This window comes from Aquarana catesbeiana, linkage group LG13 (genome assembly GCF_042186555.1).
Source record: "Aquarana catesbeiana isolate 2022-GZ linkage group LG13, ASM4218655v1, whole genome shotgun sequence".
NCBI classification, from domain to species: Eukaryota; Metazoa; Chordata; class Amphibia; order Anura; family Ranidae; genus Aquarana; species Aquarana catesbeiana.
The window spans coordinates 134,752,235-134,779,240 of record NC_133336.1 but is presented as its reverse complement, the minus strand read 5'-3'; the positions used below and the strand labels follow the sequence as shown (position 1 = coordinate 134,779,240).

The following is a 27,006-nucleotide window of genomic DNA, read 5'->3' as shown; positions in this document are numbered from 1 at the left end:
GCTACAGCATGAGTTTGTCATCATTCTGCTTCCTGCATATACTTCAATCCTGTTAAAAACTACTTTTATTAGACATATAATTCATATGAATATCGTTGGTTTATCAAAACCACGATTCCATGTGTAAAAAACACAGTGCGTAAAATGTAAAAAATATATATATTGATATCTCTAATCACGTTTACTTTTTCAACTCCCTCCAGTGGTCACAATTGGTATAACATCTCACAGAGGGAATATATGGCAAAGCGTTGTCTCTAATGGTTTTGATAATTGACCAGTGCCCCATGATATCACAAAAATGGGGTATCCACATGCTCTGTTCATAAATGTATGGAAAACAGAGTAAACAAGATGACATGATATATATATATATATATATATATATATATATATATATAAAATATACATATATAAAATTAAAATAAGATATGATATAAGAAATAGGGAAATAATATTAAAATGTAAAATTAAAATCTAAAAATTCCATGATAGAATATTGCAAAAATGGATGATGACCATTATTTATATGCTAGAACGGAACCAAATATTGCCACTCAGAAAAAACTGGTATTGGACAAATAATGAGAATATTGGACCAAAAAATAAAAAATAAAAAATAAAATATAAAAAATAAAATTAAAATATATACCATAAAAATATATATATAAATCTGAAAAATCTCTAAAAATCAGAAATAAAACAATTCAGGTCGAATTCAATGTTCAAACCATGGGGTTCTAATGTACCCATCTGGAATATCCATTTGGATTCTTTCTTGCTGAGTTCCCTCACTTTATGGGAACCCCTCCAATGAGCCTTATACTTTTGAATAGCCCAGAATTGGAGACCCCTAGGGTCTCTGTTATGATACCTATCAAAATGTTTTGAAACACTGTGTTTTGGATAGCCTTTTCTAATGTTCTGGATATGCTCTCTTATTCTCTTCCACATTGGTCGCTTCGTTCTGCCAATGTATTGGAGGGAGCAGGAGCACTGTAAAGCATATACCACCCCCTCAGTCCTGCAAGATATAAAATCCTTTATTTCAAATTCTTGTCCAGTATTTGTTGAAGAAAATTTCTGACATTTGTATCCATTTTGATTAGTATTTATGCAGGCATAACACCTTTTACAGGGATAGAATCCTTTACCCTGAAAAAAGGTTAAATCAGTTATTCTCTTGGGTGGGTTGGGTACATTTTTAGCTATGATGTCCCTTAGAGTTGGAGCTCGTCTATAAATGAATCTCGGTTTTTCTGGGAGTATATTTCCCAAAGTAGTGTCAGTTTTTAAAATAGACCAATGTCTTTTTATAATCCTCTCCATCCTCCTGTGTTGTATACTGAAGTCCATTATCAGAGGTATGTCATCTGTTTTGTCATTTACCTTGATTTTATCTTGGATTAGCGCTTCCCTTGAGGTTTGATTGACTTCTGTTATTTTTTCTTCTATAAAACATTTATTGTACCCTTTTTCTTCAAACCTCTTACCTATCCACTGAGCTTGTTTAAGATAGTCATTATTTTCTGAACAATTTCTCCGTAAGCGAATAAACTGGCCCTTCGGAATGTTGATTAACCATGGCTCATAGTGGCAACTCGTTACTGGTATATAGCTGTTCCTTTCCACCGGTTTGAAGAAAGTTTAAGTGCTGATGATATTGGCTGTTAGTTTTATTTCAAGATCAAGGAACTGGATTTTAGTCTCACTAATTTGATGTTCAAGTTTAATATTTTTTTGGTTCATATTCAAACGTTGGAAAAAGGATCTTAAACTCAGTTCATCACCCTTCCAAATAATAATACAATCGTCTATGAATCTTTTATATAGAACCAGTTCCTTCGGAGTATTTAAAAAGATGGCATCCTCCTCCCATTTTGCCATGAATATGTTGGCTACACTTGGGGCATATTTAGCTCCCATCCCAATACCCGTTAGTTGTCGAAAATAATTGTCATTATACCAGAAGTAGTTATGTTGAATACCAAAGGCCAGGCTTCTAAGAAGAAATCTTTTCTGTTTAGAAATGAGATGGCTGAATGAATCCATAGCCCATTTAGATGCTTCTATTGCATCGCTATGTTCAATTATTGTGTACAGTGAAGCAACATCAGCAGTTGCTAACAGATATCTTCCATTAGGGTCCAGGGTCAGAGATTTTAATATTTGTAATAAATGTTTGGTATCACGCAGATAGGCTTTGGTGTTAGGTACTAGGGGTTGCAAGAATTTGTCCACATATTCCCCTAGTCTTGCATTGATCGATTGAATCCCATTAATGATGGGTCTTTCTGGTGGTGCCTCAGCATTCTTATGGATCTTCGGGATGGTGTAAATGATTGGAACTCTACATGTATCCGGTACTAAATATCTAGATTCTTTTTTGGATAGAATATTTTTGTTGATTCCTTTTTGAATCAAAGAGGACAGATCTCGTTTGTATTCTCTAGTAGGATTGCTACTGAGTTTCAGATATGTGTTATTATCGTTAAGTTGTCCCATCAGTTCCTGGTGGTAGTATTCCTTAGTTAGTACTACAATGGCGCCCCCTTTGTCGGCCGGTCTAATTATAATATCTTTATTTGCTTCCAATTGTTTTATACCTTGTTGTATATGCTGGGATTCCGAGATTCTACTGAACTTGAGTTGTTCCAGGTCTTTGATCACCATTTTTTTAAACACCTCAATATGTTCATTATTTGTAGAGGGTGGATTGAATAGTGACTTATTTCTTAAATCACTATGCTGTACTCCTCTGCCAAGTTCCACTCCTTTGTTCAATGTAGATGGTGGTCTGGATAATAAGTATTTCTTGATATTCAATTTCCTGGTGTATTTTTGTATGTCAATATACATCTGGAATTTGTCCAGATTCTTTTTTGGTGCATATTTAAGGCCTTTGTCCAGTGTGATTAATTCCGCTCGTGTGGGCTCTTTGCCGCTGAGGTTGTAGATGCCTTCCCCTAGTACTCTCTTTTTCTTTTGGGTTTGCCATCCTGCTCTGCATCCCCTTTTATGGTGTTTGGACTTCTTTCTCTGTTTGTATATTCCTGTAGGGGTGGGGGATCTTCGTTTCTGCGGAAATCTAAAAAAGATCTTGACTGTTCTTCCTCTATGTAATTTCTAAGAGGCTCGTATCTATTGGTGGTAGGCAATGGGCTCCTCCTATCAGGATATCTGTATTGGTCGTATTCTCTGGTCCCATTCCTATTACCATTGGACTGGTGGTCTCGAGATTCACCATTGCTCTGTTGTTGGTCCCTATGATCTCTCCTATCCTGATCATACCGATAATCCCTTGGCTGATCCCTATAAGGTTGTTGGTAGGAGTTTCTGGGGTCATTTCTGGAATTATATTGATTTTCTCTTGGTTCAGTTCTAGTTGAATGTTGATAGTATCCTTGTTCCCCATACCTGGGGTACCTGCCATTTTCCACCTGATCATATTGCGATTCATTACCTGATTGGTGCGATCTTGATTGATTGTAGGGTGGATAGTGGGGTTTGTTTGGTCTTTTATTGGCATTATTTTTCCAGTAAGGTCTTCTTGGTGATTTATTTTTTGTTTTGTTCCTCCACCAAGGTTTTGGTGTTCTTGATCCATTGTCATGTGTGTTACTTTGTTCCCATTGTTTCTGTTGGTTATATCTTGGGGTTTCTGGTGTCCTGGATCTCCTTTCTGGAGTCCTATAATATGTATTTCTCCTGGGGCTAACTATCCTCACCTCTCTATCTGGTGATGAGGCTATAGACCCAGTTTTACCTTGTTTGGCATTGATTTGCCAATTGAAAACCTGTTCTAACTGATAATCATTGGTATCTCTGAGGTATTTTCTCTTTTTCCTTTGTTTCAATTCAACATCTTTCTGTTCTAACACTTTATTCAGTTGTTGAGTTAGTGATGAAAAAGGTGCTGTCTCTTTAAAAGGGTCCAGTGTGGTTTTGCATTCAGCAATTTGCTGGTTAATCATGTTTAATTTCCTTTGTTTCCTTTTTAAGGCAAAATGTACTAGACCCAGACCTTTATCGTTAAAAAATTTATACCACTCATTAGTTGCGTCTTGATCTGTCAAACCATCACAGATAGGTACATCCCATCTCAATCTTCTCGGGACAATTTTATCTTTAATGTATTGTTCATGAGCAACTATGTCCCACCATAGGCTCACCTTTTTTTCCATTAGGTGGCCGAATTTCCTAAAATTGGTGTCTAGATCACCCTTATCGGTGCTAGGTGCAGTGGAAAAAACATTTTCCAAATTAATTGTGCGTTTTTCAATAAAATCAAAAATATCCATCACTGCAGCTATATGTGAAAAAACTGAAAAATAAGTGGAAAAAATATATATATAAAACACAAAGCGCTGTGATGCTAAATAGCTGATAATTACACATAAAACCAAGTGAGGCTGCTATCAAAAGAGTGTTTTCAGAGTCACTTAAAAAGAATAAATAATGATATTTGAAGCGCTTCACAATGTGCATGAAAATGAATATATAAGAATAAATATAAATATAAATAGTCAAATAAATCCAGCGGTGAGTAAAAATTCCTAAAAAATCCAGCAATCAAAATAGTGTAAAATTATAAAAAATTAGTGACACCAAATGTGTAAAAAAATTCACATAAAAAATCCACATAAAAATAAATATATAGGGATGTATTCAGAAGGTTCAATTATACAGGTGTAGAATCCTGATTGGTATAGAGCTTTTGATCACTAGCAAAGCTGTTTAAAAACACTTGCTTAATCAAGGTGCTCATTGACCTTCATAGTAACAATGTGCTTTTTGCTTCTATTCACAACCAATGTGAGAATCATAAACAGGCAGATAAGAGAAAAAAAACAATCATTGTGCAATAGTTAGGATACCAAGGTACACAGGCAAACTTCAATCCACTCACGTATGCCTTATAATGATAAGGCATATGAAGGTTTTACTATAGCAGTCAGCCGCCTTAGACAGGAGCAGATTCAGTGCAGTACACTGTGTGATACTGCTGATCTGCACAGAGCGTCCTTGGCTCCTCCCACGCGTTACATCACAGTCACGTGACTTTTTCAAGGATAATACAAGCTCTGACGGACTCAGATTTATAGCACAACAGCAGAGTGGTTGCCATGGCTACAGCATGAGTTTGTCATCATTCTGCTTCCTTCATATACTTCAATCCTGTTAAAACCTACTTTTATTAGACATGTAATTCATATGAATATTCTATCATGGAATTTTTAGATTTTAATTTTACATTTTAATATTATTTCCCTATTTCTTATATCATATCTTATTTTAATTTTATATATGTATATTTTATATATATATATATATATATATATATATATATATATATATATATATATATATATCATGTCATCTTGTTTACTCTGTTTTCCATACATTTATGAGCAGAGCATGTGGATACCCCATTTTTGTGATATCATGGGGCACTGGTCAATTATCAAAACCATTAGAGACAACGCTTTGCCATATATTCCCTCTGTGAGATGTTATACCAATTGTGACCACTGGAGGGAGTTGAAAAAGTAAACGTGATTAGAGATATCAATATATATATATTTTTTACTTTTTACACACTGTGTTTTTTACACATGGAATCGTGGTTTTGATAAACCAACGATATATAGCATAAAACCTTAGGATAGCATAAGGTCACCTGCGCATATATGCGCTACTCACAAGACCGGCATGCAGAGCAGGCATTCAGATAGTTGGTCGGTTCGCCGCTGATCGGCGTGCGTTCCACCAAAACAGGAAGTGATGTCACTGATACTGGTTAGCAGACGTAGGCAGGATGTTACGTCGACGCGTTTCGCCCCTCCCCCAGTCTTTGATAACGCCCTGGGGGAGGGGCGAAACGCGTCGACGTAACATCCTGCCTACGTCTGCTAACCAGTATCAGTGACATCACTTCCTGTTTTGGTGGAACGCACGCCGATCAGCGGCGAACCGACCAACTATCTGAATGCCTGCTCTGCATGCCGGTCTTGTGAGTAGCGCATATATGCGCAGGTGACCTTATGCTATCCTAAGGTTTTATGCTATATATTTTTCCCTTCTTTTTTGGTGGAACGCGAGTTCTATGGTCCCAACCATCTTTAACATCAGCATATCGGTAGCCATATATCATCCTGCGGATGAATATGCTGGAAGTCTGCCATCTGTCCCTTCTGTGAAGGAGCTTCTTAAAGCTATGGATATTCCATCATTTGTAAATTTGGATGCAATTGACTTTCATTTTTTCACTTGGCGTCTATGATTGTTTAGAGGCTTACTTCATTGTCATTCACCATTTATGAGAGTGCTTTTATTTTATATAATTTTTGCATTAGTTTAATGACACTATATCACTTCATAGTCGCGCTTGTTCATCACATATATTTGCGATTTGTCCTCTTTCACTTTGCATATTTTTTCCTTATTAGTGCATTTCATGCACGATTTCACCCAGTGCGCGGTTAATTGTGTATGGTATACATTATCAATATTTTTTACACATTTCTCACATTCACTATTATTTGTATAGATTATTTATGATTTGGTTTTGGTACAGTTAATTAAAGGGGTTGTAAAGGTAAAAATTTTTTCACCTTAATGCATTCTATGCATTAAGGTGAAAAAACTTTTGACAGTACCGCCGCCCCCAGCCCCCCCGTTTTACTTACCTGACGCCTCGAATCTTCGCTCCTCGTCCTCGTCAGCTTCATTGCAGCTCAGCCTGGTCGCTGATTGGCTGCAGTGGATGGATTGAAAGCAGCGCAGCCATTAGCTCGCGCTGCTGTCAATCACATCCGATGACGCGGCGCGCCGGGGGCGGGGCCGAGTGATACAGCGAGCGGCTATAGCCGCCGGCTGTATCACGGGAGCGCGCCCGCAAGCACTCACCACCGTGCGAGGGAGCTCGCATGAAGGTGGTAAATGCTTGCGGGGAGGAGCTGAAACAGCCGCCGAGGGACCCCAGAAGACCAGGTTCGGGGCCACTCTGTGCAGAACGAGCTGCACAGTGAAGGTAAGTATAACATGTTTGTTATTTTAAAAAAAAAAAAAAAACAACTTTACAACCCCTTTAATGATTTTTAGTAAATTGTTAGCGCAGGTTTATTTGTTATAAACTCATGCTGTAGCCATGGCAACCACTCTGCTGTTGTGCTATAAAGCTGAGTCCGTCAGAGCTTGTATTATCCTTGAAAAAGTCACGTGACTGTGATGTAACGCGTGGGAGGAGCCAAGGACGCTCTGTGCAGATCAGCAGTATCACACAGTGTACTGCACTGAATCTGCTCCTGTCTAAGGCGGCTGACTGCTATAGTAAAACCTGCATATGCCTTATCATTATAAGGCACACGTGAGTGGATTGAAGTTTGCCTGTGTACCTTGGTATCCTAACTATTGCACAATGATTGTTTTTTTTCTCTTATCTGCCTGTTTATGATTCTCACATTGGTTGTGAATAGAAGCAAAAAGCACATTGTTACTATGAAGGTCAATGAGCACCTTGATTAAGCAAGTGTTTTTAAACAGCTTTGCTAGTGATCAAAAGCTCTATACCAATCAGGATTCTACACCTGTATAATTGAACCTTCTGAATACATCCCTATATATTTATTTTTATGTGGATTTTTTATGTGAATTTTTTTACACATTTGGTGTCACTAATTTTTTATAATTTTACACTATTTTGATTGCTGGATTTTTTAGGAATTTTTACTCACCGCTGGATTTATTTGACTATTTATATTTATATTTATTCTTATATATTCATTTTCATGCACATTGTGAAGCGCTTCAAATATCATTATTTATGCAAAACTGTAAATAACTGTAAATACAAAGGTCAATACACATCCAGAACTGTGTCATCTTTTTTACGTCTCTGAAACCATTAAAGACCTGATTACATGGAAAACATTAGTGCAAAACAAGGCCCCTAGAACATATAATTCATGACCACACCGTACAAGTGCATAATCTGACCCATGCAGGCTTAAGCCAAAAGAGCGTTTTTAAAACCAAAATTATAACAGATATGGGGAGCAGGGTAAAATTAGTGAGAAAAAAGGGAAGTGGGAAGGGGTGGGGATAGAGGGTACAGGGACTGGTGCTCACCTAGAAAGCCAAAAGGCACAGAGTAGTTAAAGTGGATGTAAACCTGAATCATGAAATTTGACCTAAGCACATATATCTGTAGTGTTTTCTTGTCTCCCTCCAAAACCCTAAATCCTGTATCTATCTGCTGCTCCGTTTTTCTGTTATCAGTATGATAATGTCTGACAAGTTCTCCGACAATCAAGATAAGACCTGCCTGAATATTGTGTCGGGGTGGGTGCTATAAAGAGATTAGCAGAAAGCTTGTCTATTCATAGCACAGCTCTGCATATTGCTTCCTTCCTCTGCCTATGTGGAGGGGGGGGGGGGTGCCTTTCCTCCAATCAGCTGTCACACAGTGTATGCCAAGACTACACTCCCAGTGCTGAACAGGAAGAAATAGTCTTACACGATGTGCACTTTCTAAAGAATATAGCAAGCTGAAGACAGCAGATATACATGTAAAACTTATGTAGGGAGATTTGTTTCATCTCTGTGTATCATCTGAGGCTGTTCACTTCACCGGGTATATGTGAGGGTTTACATTCACTTTAATCATTACTGGGCCGGAGCCTGTACGACCTGAGAAGACAGGTATGAAGCAAAGTCTTGTGAACATTGAAAGTCGTGCCAATAATACCACGTTTTACGGAAACGTTCCTACTTACGTTTCACGCCGCAATGATGCAGTAATTTATGCAAAAGGAGCCCCGACCATGTATTGAGTGCATACTATACTGTACATGGACATACTTTTCAGTAAGCCAACATTTCTGTATTCAAAAATCCTTTTTTTTATTGGTCTTATGTAATATTCACATTTTTTGAGATACTGAATTTTGGGCTTTCACTAGCTGTAAGCCATAATCATCAAAATTAAAAGAAAGCAATGCTTGAAATATATCACTATGGGGGTCATTTACTATAGCGCCAAAAAATTCTCCTGCAGTACCAAAAAATAACTCTCAAAAAAGGCCAGGAAGACAACTCTCAGAAAGTCAGCGCTAATGCAAATGGAAAGCAGCGCTATTGCGGCAATAATGCCTGTCAGATCACATATGCTGGAATAGTGGAAGTCAGTGGGGCTCGAACCTGCAAAATCCAAAGTTCTCACTGAAGGCTTATATGCAACTTCTTTGCCATAAAAAGTGTTTGGAGACCCGGGTTCTGCCCCAGGGGACATGAATCAATGCCAAATTTTTTTTTAAAAACGGCCGTTTTTTCGGGAGCAGTGATTTTAATAATGCTTTGAGTGAAACAATAAAAGTGTAATATTCCTTTAAATTTTGTACCTGGGGGGTGTCTATAGTATGCCTGTAAAGGGGCGCATGTTTCCCGAGTTTAGAACAGTCTGACAGCAAAATGACATTTGAAAGGAAAAAAAGTTATTTAAAACTACTCGCGGCTATACTGAATTGCCGGCTCGACAATACACATAAAAGTTCATTGCTAAAAACTGCATGGGAATTCCCCAAAGGGGAACCCCGAACCAAAATTTAAAAAAAAATGATGTGGGGGTCCCCCTAAATTCCATGCCAGGCCCTTCAGGTCTGGTATGGATATTAAGGAGAACCCCGGCCAAAATTAAAAAAAAAAAATTGGCGTGGGGTCCCCCTCAAAATCTATACCAGACCCTTCAGGTCTGGTATGGATTTTAAGGGGAACCCCGCGCCAAAATTAAAAAAAAAAAATGGCGTGGGGTACCCCCAAAAATCCATACCAGACCCTTATCCGAGCACGCAACCTGGCAGGCCGCAGGTCCTGAACCGTACCAGGCCACATGCCCTCAACATTGGGAGGGTGCTTTGGGGGTAGCCCCCCAAAGCACCTTTTCCCCATGTTGATGAGGACAAGGGCCTCATCCCCACAACCCTGGCCCGGTGGTTTTGGGGGTCTGCGGACAGGGGGCTTATCGGAATCTGGAAGCCCCCTTTAACAAGGGGACCCCCAGATCCCGGCCCTTCCCCCCTGTGTGAAATGGTAAGGAGATACAAAAGTACCCCTACCATTTCACCAAAAAAATGTCAAAAATGTTAAAAATGACAAGAGACAGTTTTTGACATTTCCTTTATTTAAATGCTTCTTCTTTCTTCTATTTTCTATCTTCTTTCATCTATCTTCCTTCAGTTTCTTCCTCCATCTTCTTCTTCTTCTTGTTCTTCTGGTTCTTCTGGTTCTTCATCCGGTCTTCTCGTCCGGCATCTTCCTCAGCTGCGCCGTCTTCACTTCATCTTCAGCGAAATAGAGAAGAAATCAGCTGTACACGGCGCCTGTAAAAGGGTCCCCCGCGGGCTCACTTCGCTCCCCACGCTTCGGGCACGGCCTCGCTTTGCTCGGTACTTTTTTATTCCCCCTCTAGGTCCACTTGGATGGTGGGGCTTCAGCCTGGACCCAGGGCGCAGGCGCCGTGTACAGATGATTGAAGATTTTCATCTTTGGCTATTTTCGGCGGCTGCTAGTCATTGGTACTGCGCAAGCGCAGCACTTTCTCGGCAAGACACAGAGAAAAAAAATTACTTTTTTCCTTTGAAATGTCATTTTGCTGTCAGACTGTACTAAACACGGGAAACATGCGCCCCTTTACAGGCATACTATAGACACCCCCCAGGTACGAAATTTAAAGGAACATTACACTTTTATTGTTTCACTTTAAGCATTATTAAAATCACTGCTCCCGAAAAAACAGCCATTTTTAAAACTTTTTTGCATTGATACATGTCCTCTGGGGCAGGACCCAGGTCCCTAAACACTTTTTATGACAATACCATGCATATAAGCCTTTAAAATTAGCACTTTTGATTATTCATGTTCGTGTCCCATAGACTTTAACCACTTGCCTACCAGGCCAATTCTGACATTTCTCTCTTACATGTAAAAATCCAAATTTTTTGGCTAGAAAATTACATAGAACCCCCAAATTTAGCAGAGACCCTAGAGAATACAATGGCGGTCATTGCAACTTTTTATCTAGCACGGTATTTGCACAGCAATTTTTCGAATGCGTTTTTTTGGGAAAAAAAACTGTTTTGGGCTTTAAAAAAAAAACAAGAAAGTTAGCCCAATGTTTTTGCATAATGTGAAAGATGAAGTTACGCCAAGTAAATAGATACCCAACATGTCACGCTTCAAAATTGCACACGCTCGTGGAATGGCGCCAAACTTCGCTATTTGAAAATCCCCTTAGGCGACGCTTTAAAATTTTTTACTGGTTACATGTTTTGAGTTACAGAGGAGGTCCAGGACCAAAATTATTGCTCTCGCTCTAACGTTCGTGGCGACACCTCACATGTGTGGTTTGAACAACATTTTCATATGTGGGCGGGACTTATGTATGCGTTCGCTTCTGCATGCGAGCTCACAGGGACAGGGGCACTTTAAAAGTTGTTTTTTTTTTTATTGTTAATTTTACTTTTTTTATTTTAGCTTGACACTTTTTTTCCCAAAAAACTTTTTTTGATGACAGGTGCTCTTTACAGTGAGATGTGGGGTAAATAAGACCCCACATCTCACCTCTAGGCTTAGAAGCCTGAAAAAAAAACCAAAAAAAAAAAAAACCATCTCTGCTTCCCAGCCGAAGCGGCGCCGTTTTTTTTTTAATACAGAGGCCGGGCGTGACGTCATAACATCACGCCCGGCCTCCGAACGATCATAGAGATTCCGGCGACCATCTGGTCCACCAGAAATCTCTATGCTAAACATCCGGGGCTGGCGGATCCTGTGACCGACTCACCGATCGTAGCGGTAAGTCGGTACAAGCATCGGAGGGTGGCGGGAGGGGGGGGACGTCCCCTCTCGCCTCCTGTTAGAATGATCAAGCAGTGGAACAGCCACTATGATCATTCTTATGGTGTGCAGATTCGCAGGCTCTAAAAAAAGATATCTGGATGATGTCTGTAGCTACAGGCATCACTCAGATATCCCCGCTCAAAGCCGAGGACATCATTTGGCGTACGGCGGGCGGGAAGCGGTTTTAATGGTGTTCGCACAAATTTATTAGTCTGTTCGCATGTTCTGCTGCGAACCAAACAGGGGGGATGTTCGGCCCATCCCTAGTTCTCATTAAGAATCATGGGGGTACAACTTGTCAAGCAACTCGGAAGTCCAAAGTCGCCCAACTGTGAAACAAGTCATATATATTTTAATAGAAAGGAGCTCTCATTTATACTTGCATTTACATCAGCAGAACAAATGCAGGAAGTGATGTGTGCACATGGGCCAGAAGCAAATGTGTGGGGATGCCAAACAAATCAATGAACCCCACCCACACCAAATCTAACTACCAAATCCACCCCCACATTGATTAAGCACAAGTACATATCATACCCTTATCCGGAAAATGAGCCGCACCTCCTCTTTGCTAAAGAGGGACTTCGCCATGTCCACCTAGATGGAGATCTTGACCAGCACAGGAACTTCTAGGTGATTACAATGACTTATTTCTGGGTCAGAAGGCGAAACTACACTCTTGATCGCAACCACTATTAGAATTTTATTATTTTCAGATATGCAAATTTGTATTTCTACTTATGATATTTAAAGGCATTCGATAAGAAATGGTGTCCCTGGGTTAGCAGCAGGAGGAAATCGTTCAGCTGAAATCACACACTTTCATTCCCGCATGTCAGTCCTGACTGCAGGGGCAATTTCAGAGACATCTGTGCAGGTTTCTGCACTGATATCAATACAAATTGCACCCCAAAGTCACACCAATTAAAACAGTGCAATTGTCACCGCTTTGACATGTCAAATCGCACCAATGTGAACTAAAGCTGACACAAACATTGCCTATCCACCAGCTGAATTCATTACCTGCAATTCTCCACAGCCGTTATATAAAGATTCTACCTTTATCATTTACTTGCAGGTGTGCAGAAGCCTAGGTTTACATTGGAGCAATTTGTCATGCAATTTGAGAGATCAAATCGCATGACTATTGGCAGCAATGGCACTGTTCCAATCGATGCAACATTTTTTTTGTGGCACCGCATCAATTTGCTAAAGTAGTTCCTGCGCTACTTTTGCCAATTTCTGGTGCGACTTCAATAGACATTTGTGTATGAAGCCACACGGATGTCTATCAAGTAGCACCTAAAATCACGCTGACCTTGCTACTTTGAAATCGTGCTACTTCAAGTGAAGTAGTGCGATTTCAAAGTAGCATCAATGTGAACCAGGGCAAAGAGATTAGTTTTTTGGTGCACAAATACATATTGAAATAAAATATAAGAGATATTGCACTTTCCCAAAACCACCACCCACAAACTAAAGAGAAGAAAGAAAAAAAAAAAAAAAACAAAACACCACAACAAGGCTCAATAATGTTCTTTTATTTTACCAGCAGAAAAACAAAAAATTACATTTACTAGTTTCAAAAAATTTTGGACAGGATATATGGTGCTACATTTAGCAATGGGATTTTAAGGGCTCTGCTCATAGGAGCTTACAATCTAAAATTAGACAAAACCTTAGAGTGGACACAGCTTTAATTTCTGTGTATAATGGGCAACACATCACATTGTTATCTGCAAGATTATAGAAACATACTTAACAGTCATTCTTACAAAGCATTCCCACATATTACAAAAGACTTATTCAAAACACCCGTCACCAGCCCACAATCCACACATACATACATTGGTGACCATGTTCTGCTGGAAGCTGCATTTCGGTGTACATGATTAAACGAGATAAAAAAAAGAGTAGGTCAGCAGATGCTTCCTAACGATGTTTGCATGATCAGACAGGAACAATACACACACAACATTGACAGCATGGCCACATAAACCCACTTTTGAGTGAAAAAATGCACAAGAATTTCATCAAATCTCCCAATAGCATTCCTTCTCCCCCACAAATCACAGCAAAAAACCTGACCTTCTCAGGCCAAACGAACCCCCTACTGCAGGCCTTTATATAAGAGAGGTTGTATTGTTAGCACACTGACACACCCAATAGAAGTACACGCCCACCAGTATCTTTCAATCTGTCTCTTCATGTGTCTAAAGTGATTGCACCTGATGGGCAGGAACACATAATAGTGTTCGCAACTCTGTTAGCCCTTGGCTATGTGCATCAAATCTCCAACTACAGGACAAAGATCAAAGTCCATTTGCATCCACATAAACAAAGCAACAGTTTTCTAAGCATATGTACCCATGCAGTGTAAACCCTAAAATTTGAATTGTCCAAGTCCCTGGGCATGATTAGTGCTAATAAACATTAACATCAGTCCCTGGTTGCAATGAGCTTCCAATATGAAGTCCAAAATTAACGTTCTTACATTAGAACCTATTTCGACAGGAGACAAATAAAATGCCAGCATGTCTTTGGATTGTGGTGAGAAACCCACACAGGGATAACATATAAACTTCAACACAAGGATTAGCATGTTGGAGAATTGAACCAACATCCCAGGTGCTGCTAGACAGAACTGCTACCCACTTACCCATCAGGCATCCCCACACATGTTCTCTGCATCTCTGTGGTGTGAACAAGCCCTAAGTCCATAGCCATGCTCAGTGTCACAAGCAATATACAATATATTGGCCTAAGTATTGGGATGCCTGCCTTTAAACACACATGAACTGTAATGGCATCCCAGTATTAGTATTGGGTTCAAAACTCATTTGGCCCACCCTTTGCAGCTATAACAGCTTCAACTCTTCTTGTCCACAAGGTTTAGGAGTGTGTCTATGGGAATGTTTGACCATTCTTCCAAGTGCATTTGTGAGGCCAGGCACTGATGTTGGACGAGAAGGCCTGACCTACAGTCTCCTCTCTAATTCATCCCCAAGGTGTTCTGTTGTGTTGAGGTCAGGACTCTGTGCAGGCCAGTCAAGTTCCTCCACCCCAAAATCACTCATCCATGTCTTTATGGACCTTGCTTTGTGCACTGGTCCAAATGATTTGGTGGAGGGGTAATTATGATGTGGGGTTGTTTTTCAGGAGTTGGGCTTGGCCTCTTAGTTCCAGTTAAGTGAACTCTTAAGGCATCAGCATACCAAGACATTTTGGACAATTTCATGCTCCCAACTTTGTGTGAACAGTTTGGGGAAAGCCCCTTCCTGTTCCAACATGTTTGCACACCAGTGCACAAAGCAAGGTCCATAAAGACATGGATGAGCAAGTTTGGGGTGGGGAAACTTGACTGGCCTGCACAGAGCCCTGGCCTCAACCTGATAGAACACCCTTTGGCTGAATTAGAGAAGAGACTGCGAGCCAGGCCTTCTCATCCAACATCAGTGCCTGGCCTCACAAATGCACTTCTGAAAAAATGATCAAACATTCCCATAGGCAGACTAAACCTTGTGGACAGCCTTCCCAGAAGCTGTTCTAGCTGCAAAGGGTGGACCAAATCAAATTTTAACCCTACGGACTAAGACTGGGCTGCCATTAAAGTTCATGTGTGTGTAAAGGCAGGTGTCCCAATACTTTTGGCTAAACAGTGTATCTGGAAAAGACTTACAATGGTGGTGGAACCCTCCTACACATAACTACTACATTTAGACATAATTATAGGACCTGGGAGATGAGACAACTTCTTTACATGAAGTAACATGGTTGGGATTTGAACCCAGACCCTCAGGGATACTAAGCAGAAGTTCTAACCTCTAAGCCTCGGAGCTGTCACGTGTGAGACCCTCCTACACATAACTACACATAAATACACATAAAAACACATAAATACTGCATTTCTATGGACATACAAGTGATGGAATTACATTACTCAAGAGTTATTCTTCTTGATTTATTCTGTGATATTTGGTGTTTTTTTTGTGGGTGAGAGTAGAATATTTCCCTCAAATTTTTGGGAATTACATTTTGATTTCTGATGTTGGTACACATATCACATTTTTTGGGCTCAAATTATGAATATTTGGAAATAATAAAAAGCACAAAAAAAATGTGATTCATTTTAAATTTGCATCAGCAATGGTATTGTTTGTGGATTATAAAGACACCTGTGTGAGTTTAGGTTAAAGATTGTTGTGAGATGAAGAGTAACAAGTGAAAGTGACAGAGAAAAATATATTTTATCAAAACATTCCACATTGTAGCATTCTTAAAATCAAAATATTTTAAGTAGAAGCAACAATGTTGCAAAGGAAAATTTATTTCACAGAAAGATACATTTCATCTCAACATTAAAAGGTTTTTTGTGAAAGTTAGAATTGTTCCATTAGAATCAGTGACTGAAACTTCATTTGGACTAAATTAGAGCAGATTTTAACTTCCAAAAAATGTTCTCTAATTAGCTCTCATTTTGGTATTTACTATAGCTCCAGGTAAAAAAGACACTGGAGATAAAATGAGAGTTATTTTCAGTTCTGAGCATGCTCAGTTGTGTTGGCACCTAGTTGTCCAAAACGGGGAATTTTTCACTTTTCAGACTTTTAAAGATATTTCAGTGTAGAAATCACTTTTTCACACAGTTTAAAAGCAGATAATCTTTAAATAATATACCGCATATTTCAGTACCATTTAGACAATTATATCATGTTCTAAACATTATTTCCATGTGCAATTCTCTAGGTTTTAGCAGAGTAAGGGTTTGGGCACTATTTAGATTCAGGGAGCTATAGTAAATTCGATTTTGGGAGAATTTTCTCACCAGCGCTATAGTGAATACCGTTTTCGCAAATTGCCGCGAATTAGCGCTAATTCACGGCAATTTAGCGCGAATTAGCGCCATAGCGCTATAGTAAATGACCCCCTATGTGTATAATGAATCTATATAATATTTTGAATTGAATTACTGAAATAAATTAACTTTTTTATGATATTCTAATTTTTTGAGATGCACCTGCATATCTGTACTAAAATATTGTGCTTCTGTCTTATTTACTTATTTGTCTATTCACCACTCAGAACTCAACAATCATTGTTCTGGTGGCTGCGGAAACATTAAATAGTAATGGAGTCATGTTTTGAGCATATTACTGCACAAATGTTCATAAAACTTAATACAAATGTATTGTTTTATTATGTAATCAAATGTATTTGATTATTTTATCAGGGTTTTTGCACTGGAAGGTAATCCACTGCTTCAACAGTCTTATTACAAGCTGATCTCAGATGATATAGTGTAAGTAAAATATATTTAGTAAAAAGTGAACGATCCATGGCCCATGAGTATGACATTGATGCATAGGGATTGGGGCAGGGAGAAGGGTTATTTATAAAAGGGACAACCAACATAAACTGTAATGTAATCTACAACTAAACAGACAGTGTACAGTACTTTAATATTTTAGTCTGCAGGGGAAAAATTAGGCAGAATCTAAACACTCCACTTTAATTATATAGTGGTGCCATCTTCTGTTCAACTAGATGCTCTTCCAATGCTTGTCATAAACAGAATGATAGAATGATAATTTCAGTGAAGGAATCATATCTTTCAGAAGTAAAACACACCAAATGACCAGTTTTAAATAAATGATCCCTCACATTGAAAGCACTACTGGAAAATCTGATCACATTTAATGAAGTTAAACTTTTCTCCTTGGTGCCCTAAGAGTGCAGAATTATCAGCTTACTTAAGTATATGTCAAGTATCTGTGATTTTGCATTAAAAAACACCAGCATGCAAAGTCTTGTTCTGCCCTTAAGAAAATATTTATTCACAGTAATGCAACATAGGCTGATTTTCCTATAGTGGTTATTTCTACTCACAAATATTTCTTTTACAAAGGTTTTTATTAGTAAGTAACATGGATATATGAAAACTGACTGACAAACTGTAAAATAAACCCAATACATGTAACAAAACTTAGGGTTTAAATCCGATGTGGGGTAAAAGGCAGTTACAGTGAGCAAATTATTACAGTAGGTAAGCTGAACTATTGTATTAAGATAGTGTTCAAGTGTTCTTTGAAAAAAGGCATAACAGTCTGTAGAAACAATAACCACTAAACAGAAGACTTGGAGGCAACCAAGCCTCAAAACTATAGAGAAAGACACTGAATTATTATCCACTCACGACTGTTAAGGCATGAGGCTGTCAGTCTGTTGTGATATAGAGAGAGATGTTGTAGAAGGAGGACCTCTTCAGCTAAAGAGGAAAGGGGTGAAAATATCGAAATGTAAAAAGAAAGTAAGAAAGAAAAGAAAGCGAGAGTGGTCTCAGGGGGTAACGTTTCTGAAAGTATCATAGTGTCCGTAATGTTTGGTCAAAGCGTGAAGGGTGAGTATAGGATATCCAAGGATGCTTCAAAACTGAGTGCAGAAGTTTTCCAGGCTTTGACTACAGTCAATTTGGTTGCAACAAAGAGATGCATTGCCAACTTGTGTTCTGCTCATTATAAGGATTCTATAGGTTTGAAAAGAAAGGGCTTCGCAGGGGTTTTACTTTACATAAGAATGGAGTAATGTTTGTAAAAGTGCCTAGTCGCCCTGGGGCAGTACCACCAGATATGAGACATCAACCCTGGCTGGGAACATCAGCGAAAGCAGGTTGATGAATATTGGGGAATTATTCATGCTAGGCCTGCAGGTGTATAGTACCAGTGGTAAATGACCTTATAGGTATTTTCTAGAGTGACTAGATTTTTGGAAATCTTTGAAGCAGCTTGGAGCATAGTCTGCCAATCCGCCAGCTCCAACTCCACCGCTAATTTGCGTTTCCAGTGTTGTTGGAACGGGCGCATCAGAGGTTTCCTAGAGGATATAATTGAAGAGTATATCAAGGAGATAATACCTGTGGAGTGTGGGTGCGTCCTGCATATGCTCTCAAAGGCTTAAAACAGTAAGGTGTCGAGTTGGACTTGAGGAGTTTCTGAATAAAATGATGAAGCTGAAGATAGCGAAAATGTTCCTGTAGCAGTAGTTTGTGTGAGGAGCGAAGGGCGTCAAAAGTAATTCTAACTGGGGTTGTAACGAAACAGAATTAACATGAGCTAATTAACTAATCCCTTAAAGCAGGCGATGTGACTCCGTGCCCTCCTGGGCATTGTTATGATTAATCAGGATTTCACTACAGGTCAGACTTGTTGTCACCGATCTTCACACAGTAGATTATACATTATCATAAGTATAAACACAGGACACCTTAACACAATAGCAGGAGCTCCAGCAGGAGTTGGCCTGTCTTCTACAAATGGGAGTACACTATTGACCAGACTGGTCTGACGGTCTTTCCGACGGACTTTCAACAGACTTTTGACGGACTTCCGACTGACTTTTTAACGAACGGACTTGCCTACACACGATCACACCAAAGTCCGATGGATTCGTATGTGATGACGTACACCGGACTAAAATAAGGAAGTTGATAGCCAGTAGCCAATAGCTGCCCTAGCATTGTTTTTTGTCTGTTGGACTAGCATACAGACGAGCGGATTTCTGGGTCCGGTGGAGTTACGAGCATGTTCCAAATCTAAAGTCCGTCAGATTTTCGACTGGAAAAGTCCGCTGAAGGTCCGATGAAGCCCATACACGATCAGATTGTCTGCCGGACTCGGTCCGTCGGACCAGTCTGATAGAAAAGTCTGACCGTGTGTACTCTGCATTAGACATAAGAGGTGCATGGGGAGCTGAAACATGGGTTTCCCAACGGATTCTTGGTTCCACGGGCCCTCCTGTCACATCTCTCCTCTTTTGGCAGAAGACTAACACAGGAGGAGACCCCAGATGGGTTGACGCCGAAGTTAGTCCATAGTTCCAGTCCTCTAATGCCTGTACCCACACAGTACCCCAAATAAATTGTTCAAAACAGAGCATTACTCACCCAGCCAACCTCTGCCTCTCTTATAGAACATACCCGCTGCTGGGGAGAAGTGCGGACTGGTCCTTCCCCCTGGAGTCCCTTTAGCTGCAGGAGAGAAGACAGGGTGGCTGGGCTCAGTCCATCATGCTGTTGGGTATCTGGGCTGACTGCCCAGCATCCCTGGGGTATAGAGGTGGAGACTGAAGTCCCATCCACCTTTACAGGAAATCCGTCCTCTGTTAGTTGAGGGCAGAGGCCAACAGCACTCTGCCCTGTTGCCAGCCCTTCTGCTGGAAACCCCACACCATCTGCTCCGGCTAACTGTTGGGGAGGGAGGCCAACTGCCCTGGCTCCCTGGAACTCTGTAGTTGTTGCCGGTGCTGGGCAGAGGTTGGTAGCAATCTGCCCACTTGCCAGCACTTCTGGGTTTATGCTAGTGGTAACAGCAGGCCCATCCACCGACACCAGATCAAGCTGCAGTTGTGAGGTGCCGATTGCATTCTCTCCTTGGGTCCTGATCTGCTGCTCTGGAGTGACCGCAACCTCCTCACCCTGGGCCTCCAGAACTGCCGCAGGTATGGGGCAGAGGTCTTAGACCCTCTGTCCGGTTGCCAGCACTTCAGCTGGTCTGCTGTTGGAACTCCCTTTCACTGGTATTGTCTCCCAGGTGTACGAACCCTTGTTGGGGAGGGGAAATGGCTGCTTCTCCTCCCTGCATCTCTCAAATCCACTGGGAAAGAGGAACCGTCACCTTCTCACCTTGGGCCTCCGAAACTGCCACGGGTGTGGAGCAGGGGTCTGCAGTACTCTGTCCTGCTGCCAGTACTTGAGCAGGTGATGCATAATCTATAACTTCCTCTGATTAACAGTCCATTAAGTCCATACATTCTGTAATATGTGGCTGGAGAGATGAGCCGACTGCCCCAGCTCCCTGGAACTCCACAGTTATTGTCGGTGCTGGGCAGAGTTTGGTAGCACTCTGCCCTGTTGCTAGCACTTCTGCTGGGGACTCCACATCATCCGCTTCGGCTAATCATTGGGGCAGGAAGCTGGATTCCTCCACTCCCAAACTGTGTAGCTGCCATTGGGGAGGTGAGCTGGCTGCTTTCTTTTCCGTTCCCTCATTTAGCTGCTGGGACGACATGTCTATGATACTGTCTCCCAGGTGCACAGATCTTTGCTGGGGAGGAAAGACCACTTTCTCCACCCTGGCCGACTGTTGGGGAGGGACAACGAACACCTCCTCTCCCTTCTCCCCCTGCATCTGCTGCTGGGAAGTGATCGCCACCTTCTCACCCTGAACCTCCAGAACTGCCACAGGTGTGGGGCAGAGGTCTTGGACCCTCTGTCTGGTGACCAGCACTTCAGCTGGGGAAGTTCCTTGCAACTCCGCAGATACTGCTGTTGGTCCTAGGCAGAGCACAGTGAAGTTTGGCCCTGATACCAGCTCTTCTGCTGGAGGCTCGTCAGGTTTTTCTTCCTCATCAGAAAAGTCTATCAAATCCCCTGTCTCTGCAACTGGTGTCTGGGGATAGAGGTTCACCATCTCCTGTCCGTGGAACCCAGAAGATGCTATCGGTGCTGGGCAGAGGTTATCAGAGCTCTGCCCTGTTGTCAGCACTTCAGCTTTGGGGATGGCAATCTCCAGATTTTCTACTGCCGATTCTCCGGCATGCTGCTGGACAGGCACATTCCTCCATCCAAGATCATCCCATGCAGAAACAGGATCTTCAAGGTCAGTCAGCACTTGCTGCATCCGCCATAAGACGTCCGCGTCCATAGCTGCGGGGGCAGGTTGGCAAAGCACACTGTTACTCTGCCACATTGCCAACTCTTCAGCTAGGATTTCAGAGTTGTCAACTGGTATTTCCTGATAGTTCCAGGTAAAGGGAGCCCAGCCCTGGTGCTGAGCAGAGTCTAGCAGCTGTCTGTAGGCGATCTCCAGTTCCCATTCCTGAACGGCCAGAAAATCTATATCTTAACCACTTGAGCCCCGGACCATTATGCTGCCTAAGGACCAGAGGTCTTTTTCCAATTTGGCACTGCGTCGCTTTAACTGCTAATTGCGCGGTTATGCAATGCTGTACTCAAACGAAATTTGCATCCTTTTCTTCCCACAAATAGAGCTTTCTTTTGATGGTATTTGATCACTTCTGCAGTTTTTATTTTTTGCGCTATAAACGGAAAAAGACCGAAAATTTTGAAAAAAAATGATATTTTCTACTTTTTGTTATAAAAAAAATCCAATAAACTCAATTTTAGTCATACATTTAGGCCAAAATGTATTCGGCCACATGTCTTTGGTAAAAAAAATGTCAATAAGCGTATATTTATTGGTTTGCGCAAAAGTTATAGCGTCTACAAACTAGGGTACATTTTCTGGAATTTACACAGCTTTTAGTTTATGACTGCCTATGTCATTTCTTGAGGTGCTAAAATGGCAGGGCAGTACAAAACCCCCCCAAATGACCCCATTTTGGAAAGTAGACACCCCAAGGAAATTGCTGATAGGCATGTTGAACCCATTGAATATTTATTTTTTTTGTCCCAAGTGATTGAATAATGACAAAAAAAAAAAAAAAAAAAAATATTTACAAAAAGTTGTCACTAAATGATATATTGCTCACACAGGCCATGGGCCTATGTGGAATTGCACCCCAAAATATATTCAGCTACTTCTCCTGAGTACGGGGATACCACATGTGTGGGACTTTTTGGGAGCCTAGCCGCGTATGGGACCCCGAAAACCAATCACCGCCTTCAGGATTTCTAAGGGTGTAACTTTTTGATTTCACTCTTCACTGCCTATCACAGTTTCGGAGGCCATGGAATGCCCAGGTGGCACAACCCCCCCCCAAATGACCCCATTTTGGAAAGTAGACACCCCAAGCTATTTGCTGAGAGGCATATTGAGTCCATGGAATATTTTATATTTTGACACAAGTTGCGGGAAAGTGACACTTTTTTTTTTTTTTTTTTTTTTTTTTGCACAAAGTTGTCACTAAATGATATATTGCTCACACAGGCCATGGGCCTATGTGGAATTGCACCCCAAAATACATTTAGCTGCTTCTCCTGAGTATGGGGATACCACATGTGTGGGACTTTTTGGGAGCCTAGCCGCGTACGGGGCCCCGAAAACCAATCACCGCCTTCAGCGTTTTTAAGGGCGTGAATTTTTGATTTTACTCTTCACTGCCTAACACCGTTTCGGAGGCCATGGAATGCCCAGGTGGCACAAACCCCCCCCAAATGACCCCATTTTGGAAAGTAGACACCCCAAGCTATTTGCTGAGAGGCATGGTGAGTATTTTGCAGCTCTCATTTGTTTTTGAAAATGAAGAAAGACAAGAAAAAACTTTTTTTTTTTTTCTTTTTTCAAATTTCAAAACTTTGTGACAAAAAGTGAGGTCTGCAAAATACTCACTATACCTCTCAGCAAATAGCTTGGGGTGTCTACTTTCCAAAATGGGGTCATTTGGGGGGGTTTTGTGCCACCTGGGCATTCCATGGCCTCCGAAACTGTGATAGGCAGTGAAGAGTGAAATCAAAAATTCACGCCCCTTAGAAAGCCTGAAGGCGGTGCTTGGTTTTCGGGGTCCCGTACACGGCTAGGCTCCCAAAAAGTCTCACACATGTGGTATCCCCGTACTCAGGAGAAGCAGCAGAATGTATTTTGGGGTGTAATTTCACATATTCCCATGGCATGTTTGAGCAATATATCATTTAGTGACAACTTTGTGCAAAAAAAAAAAAAAAAAAAAAAAAAATTTGTCTCTTTCCCGCAACTTGTGTCGCAATATAAAATATTCCATGGACTCGACATGCCTCTCAGCAAATAGCTTGGGGTGTCTACTTTCCAAAATGGGGTCATTTGGGGGGGTTTTGAACTGTCCTGGCATTTTATGCACAACATTTAGAAGCTTATGTCACACATCACCCACTCTTCTAACCACTTGAAGACAAAGCCCTTTCTGACACTTATTTTTTACATGAAAAAGTTTTTTTTTTTTTGCAAGAAAATTACTTTGAACCCCCAAACATTATATATTTTTTTAAAGCAAATGCCCTACAGATTAAAATGGTGGGTGTTTCATTTTTTTTTTTCACACAGTATTTGCGCAGCGATTTTTCAAACGCATTTTTTGGGGAAAAAACACACTTTTTTAAATTTTAATGCACTAAAACACACTATATTGCCCAAATGTTTGATGAAATAAAAAAGATGATCTTAGACCGAGTACATGGATACCAAACATGACATGCTTTACAATTGCGCACAAACGTGCAGTGGCAACAAAATAAATACATTTTTAAAAGCCTTTAAAAGCCTTTACAGGTTACCACTTTAGATCTACAGAGGAGGTCTACTGCAAAAATTACTGCCCTCGATCTGACCTTCGCGGCGATACCTCACATGCATGGTGCAATTGCTGTTTACGTTTGACGACAGACCGCCGCTTGCGTTCGCCTTAGCGCAAGAGCAGGGGGCGACAGGGGTGCTTTTTTTTTTTTTTTTTTTTTCTTTATTATTTTTTTGCTTTTTTATCTTATTTTTAAACTGTTCCTTTCATTTTTTTTTTTTTTAAATCATTTTTATTGTTATCTCGGGGAATGTAAATATCCCCTATGATAGCAATAGGTAGTGACAGGTACTCTTTTTTGAAAAAATTGGGGTCTATTAGACCCTAGATCTCTCCTCTGCCCTCAAAGCATCTGACCACACCAAGATCGGTGTGATAAAATGCTTCCCCAATTTCCCAATGGCGCTATTTACATCCGGCGAAATCTAAGTCATAAAATGCTCGTAGCTTCCGGTTTCTTAGGCCATAGAGATGTTTGGAGCCACTCTTGTCTCTGATCAGCTCTATGGTCAGCTGGCTGAATCACCGGCTGCATTCTCAGGTTCCCTGTTGAGACAGGAGAGCCAGAGAAAAACACGGAAGACGGTGGGGGGGGGGGGCATTCCCTCCCACGGCTTGTAAAGGCAGTCTAGAGGCTAATTAGCCGCTAGGATTGCTTTTACATGAAAGCCGACCGCTGGCTGAAAAGAATGATACCAAGATGATACCTAAACCTGCAGGCATCATTCTGGTATAACCACTCAAAGTTGTGAATGGCGTACCTGAAGACAAAAAAATGGTTAACAATAAAGCACAGTAAACAATAAAGTATAAATAATTACATACCTGAAAAACAAACATGATAAAACATAATAACAATAACAATAACAATAAAACACTGCAGAATAGAATACAGTAAAAAAAGAGCAGAACAATAGAGAGAGAGAATAGAGAGAGAGAACAATAAAACGACAACTATTTTTTTTTATTTTATATATATTTTTTTTTTTTTTTACACTTTTTTTGTAACTAACTTTTATAACTGTAACCGGTTCCAGGTTCGGGTCTCTCAAAATGCGATGGCATCTTGGGAGACCCTGTGAAAGTGTGCCTAGTCTGTGCAATGCTGTACCCTACGCTAATACTCAACTAGTGTATGGTAGCGTTCAAACATTCACCAATGCAAAGACCAGGATTGTCAGGACAGAAGGGACAATAATAGCGGGTGTCACGCCTATATCCGCGTTTGCTGCAGACACAACATCTTTTTGGGGGGGGTTCGTTGGGTAGGGGTACTCGGGAGCACATAAAAATGCCTCTCATGCAGCGACTGCATTTCGTTGGGGATGTGAATGGGGGGGAAGTACGGGCGCTGCAGAAGTGGTGGGTTCCCAATTAGGATTGGCGAATGCAGCAGGAAGGGCACTATGGGCACGACGGGCCTGTGTTTGTCTTCTTGGGTGGCAGCGGGACACTACTTGTGCTTGTCACCTCACCAGCTTGAACTGCACTTATGGGACTCGCCACGTCACCAAGTGTTACTGCAGTGCTGGTTTGACTACGACCGGGAGTGTACTAGGCCGCTGGTGCTTGCCAGTTCAATAAAAAGCTTCCAAAAAAACTGTTAGCGATCGCAGGGATCAGGCCTGACTCTGCGAACGCTGCAGTTATGTGTTTAGTGTTTTGTAAGTGACAGTGATCGATCGATACTGCACTTGGGTGGGCTGGACTGGGCCGGGCGGAGGGGCAAAACGCAGGTGCTAGCAGGTATCTGGTTGATCCCGCTAACACTGCGTTTTGGGAACCCTAAACTGCTGGGGGACGCTAGTATAGATCTGATCTGATCGGATCAGATATTGATCCGTTCAGATACTATACCACTAAAGGAGGCGTATGCTGCGTGCGTGGGTGTTAGCGGTACTGGCGCTAACCTGACGCTGCTGGGCCGGTGCTTGCTAGTTCACCAAAATGCTACCAAAAAAACTGTTAGCGATCGCAGGGATCAGGCCTGACTCTGCGAACGCTGCAGTTATGCGTTTAGTGCCTTTGTAAGTGTCAGTGATCGATCGATACTGCACTTGGGTGGGCTGGGCTGGGCCGGCGGAGGGGCACAACGCAGGTGCTAGCAGGTATCTGGCTGATCCCGCTAACACTGCGTTTTTGGGAACCCTAAACTGCTGGGGACGCTAGTATAGATCTGATCGGATCAAGATATTGATCCGATCAGATACTATACCACTAAGGGAGGTGTACGGTGCGGTGCGTGGGTGTTAGCGGTACCTGGCGCTAACCTGACGCTGCCTGGTGCTTGCTTGCCAGTTCACCAAAATGCTACCAAAAAAACTGTTAGCGATCGCAGGGATCAGGCCTGACTCTGCGAACGCTGCAGTTATGCGTTAGTGTTTTGTAAGTGACAGTGATCGATCGATACTGCACTTGGGTGGGCTGGGCGGAGGGGCAAAAACGCAGGTGCTAGCGGGTATCTGGGCTGATCCCGCTAACACTGTGTTTTTGGGAACCCTAAACTGCTGGGGACGCTAGTATAGATCTGATCAGATCAGATATTGATCCGATCAGATACTATACCACTAAGGGAGGCGCATGCTGCGTGCGTGGGTGTTAGCGGGTACTGGCGCTAATCTGACGCTGCCTGGGGCGACGCATATCACCGCCGGGCGATCAGGGGGCTAAACCTTTATTAGGTAATAAACGGCGGGTGCCCTGACACTATAAAAAATAAACGAACTAACCTGCGTCACCCGTAACGGTTATACGGTGATCAGTGGTGAAAGGTTTAACTAGGGGGCAATCAAGGGGTTAAAACCATTTATTAGGTAGTATATGGGGGTC

The 27,006-nt window shown here is 41.4% G+C and overlaps 1 protein-coding gene across 5 annotated transcripts in view; it reads left to right on the top strand.

Moving 5' to 3' along the window:
- LRRC71 (leucine rich repeat containing 71) overlaps nucleotides 1-27,006 on the top strand; it is a 196,710-nt gene that overhangs the window by 39,859 nt on the left and 129,845 nt on the right. For all 5 annotated transcript variants that reach the window (XM_073610235.1, XM_073610234.1, XM_073610236.1 and 2 more), the window contains one exon: nucleotides 17,126-17,194. In XM_073610235.1, coding sequence (XP_073466336.1) covers nucleotides 17,126-17,194 — 69 coding nt within the window. The remainder of the gene's footprint in view (nucleotides 1-17,125; nucleotides 17,195-27,006) is intronic.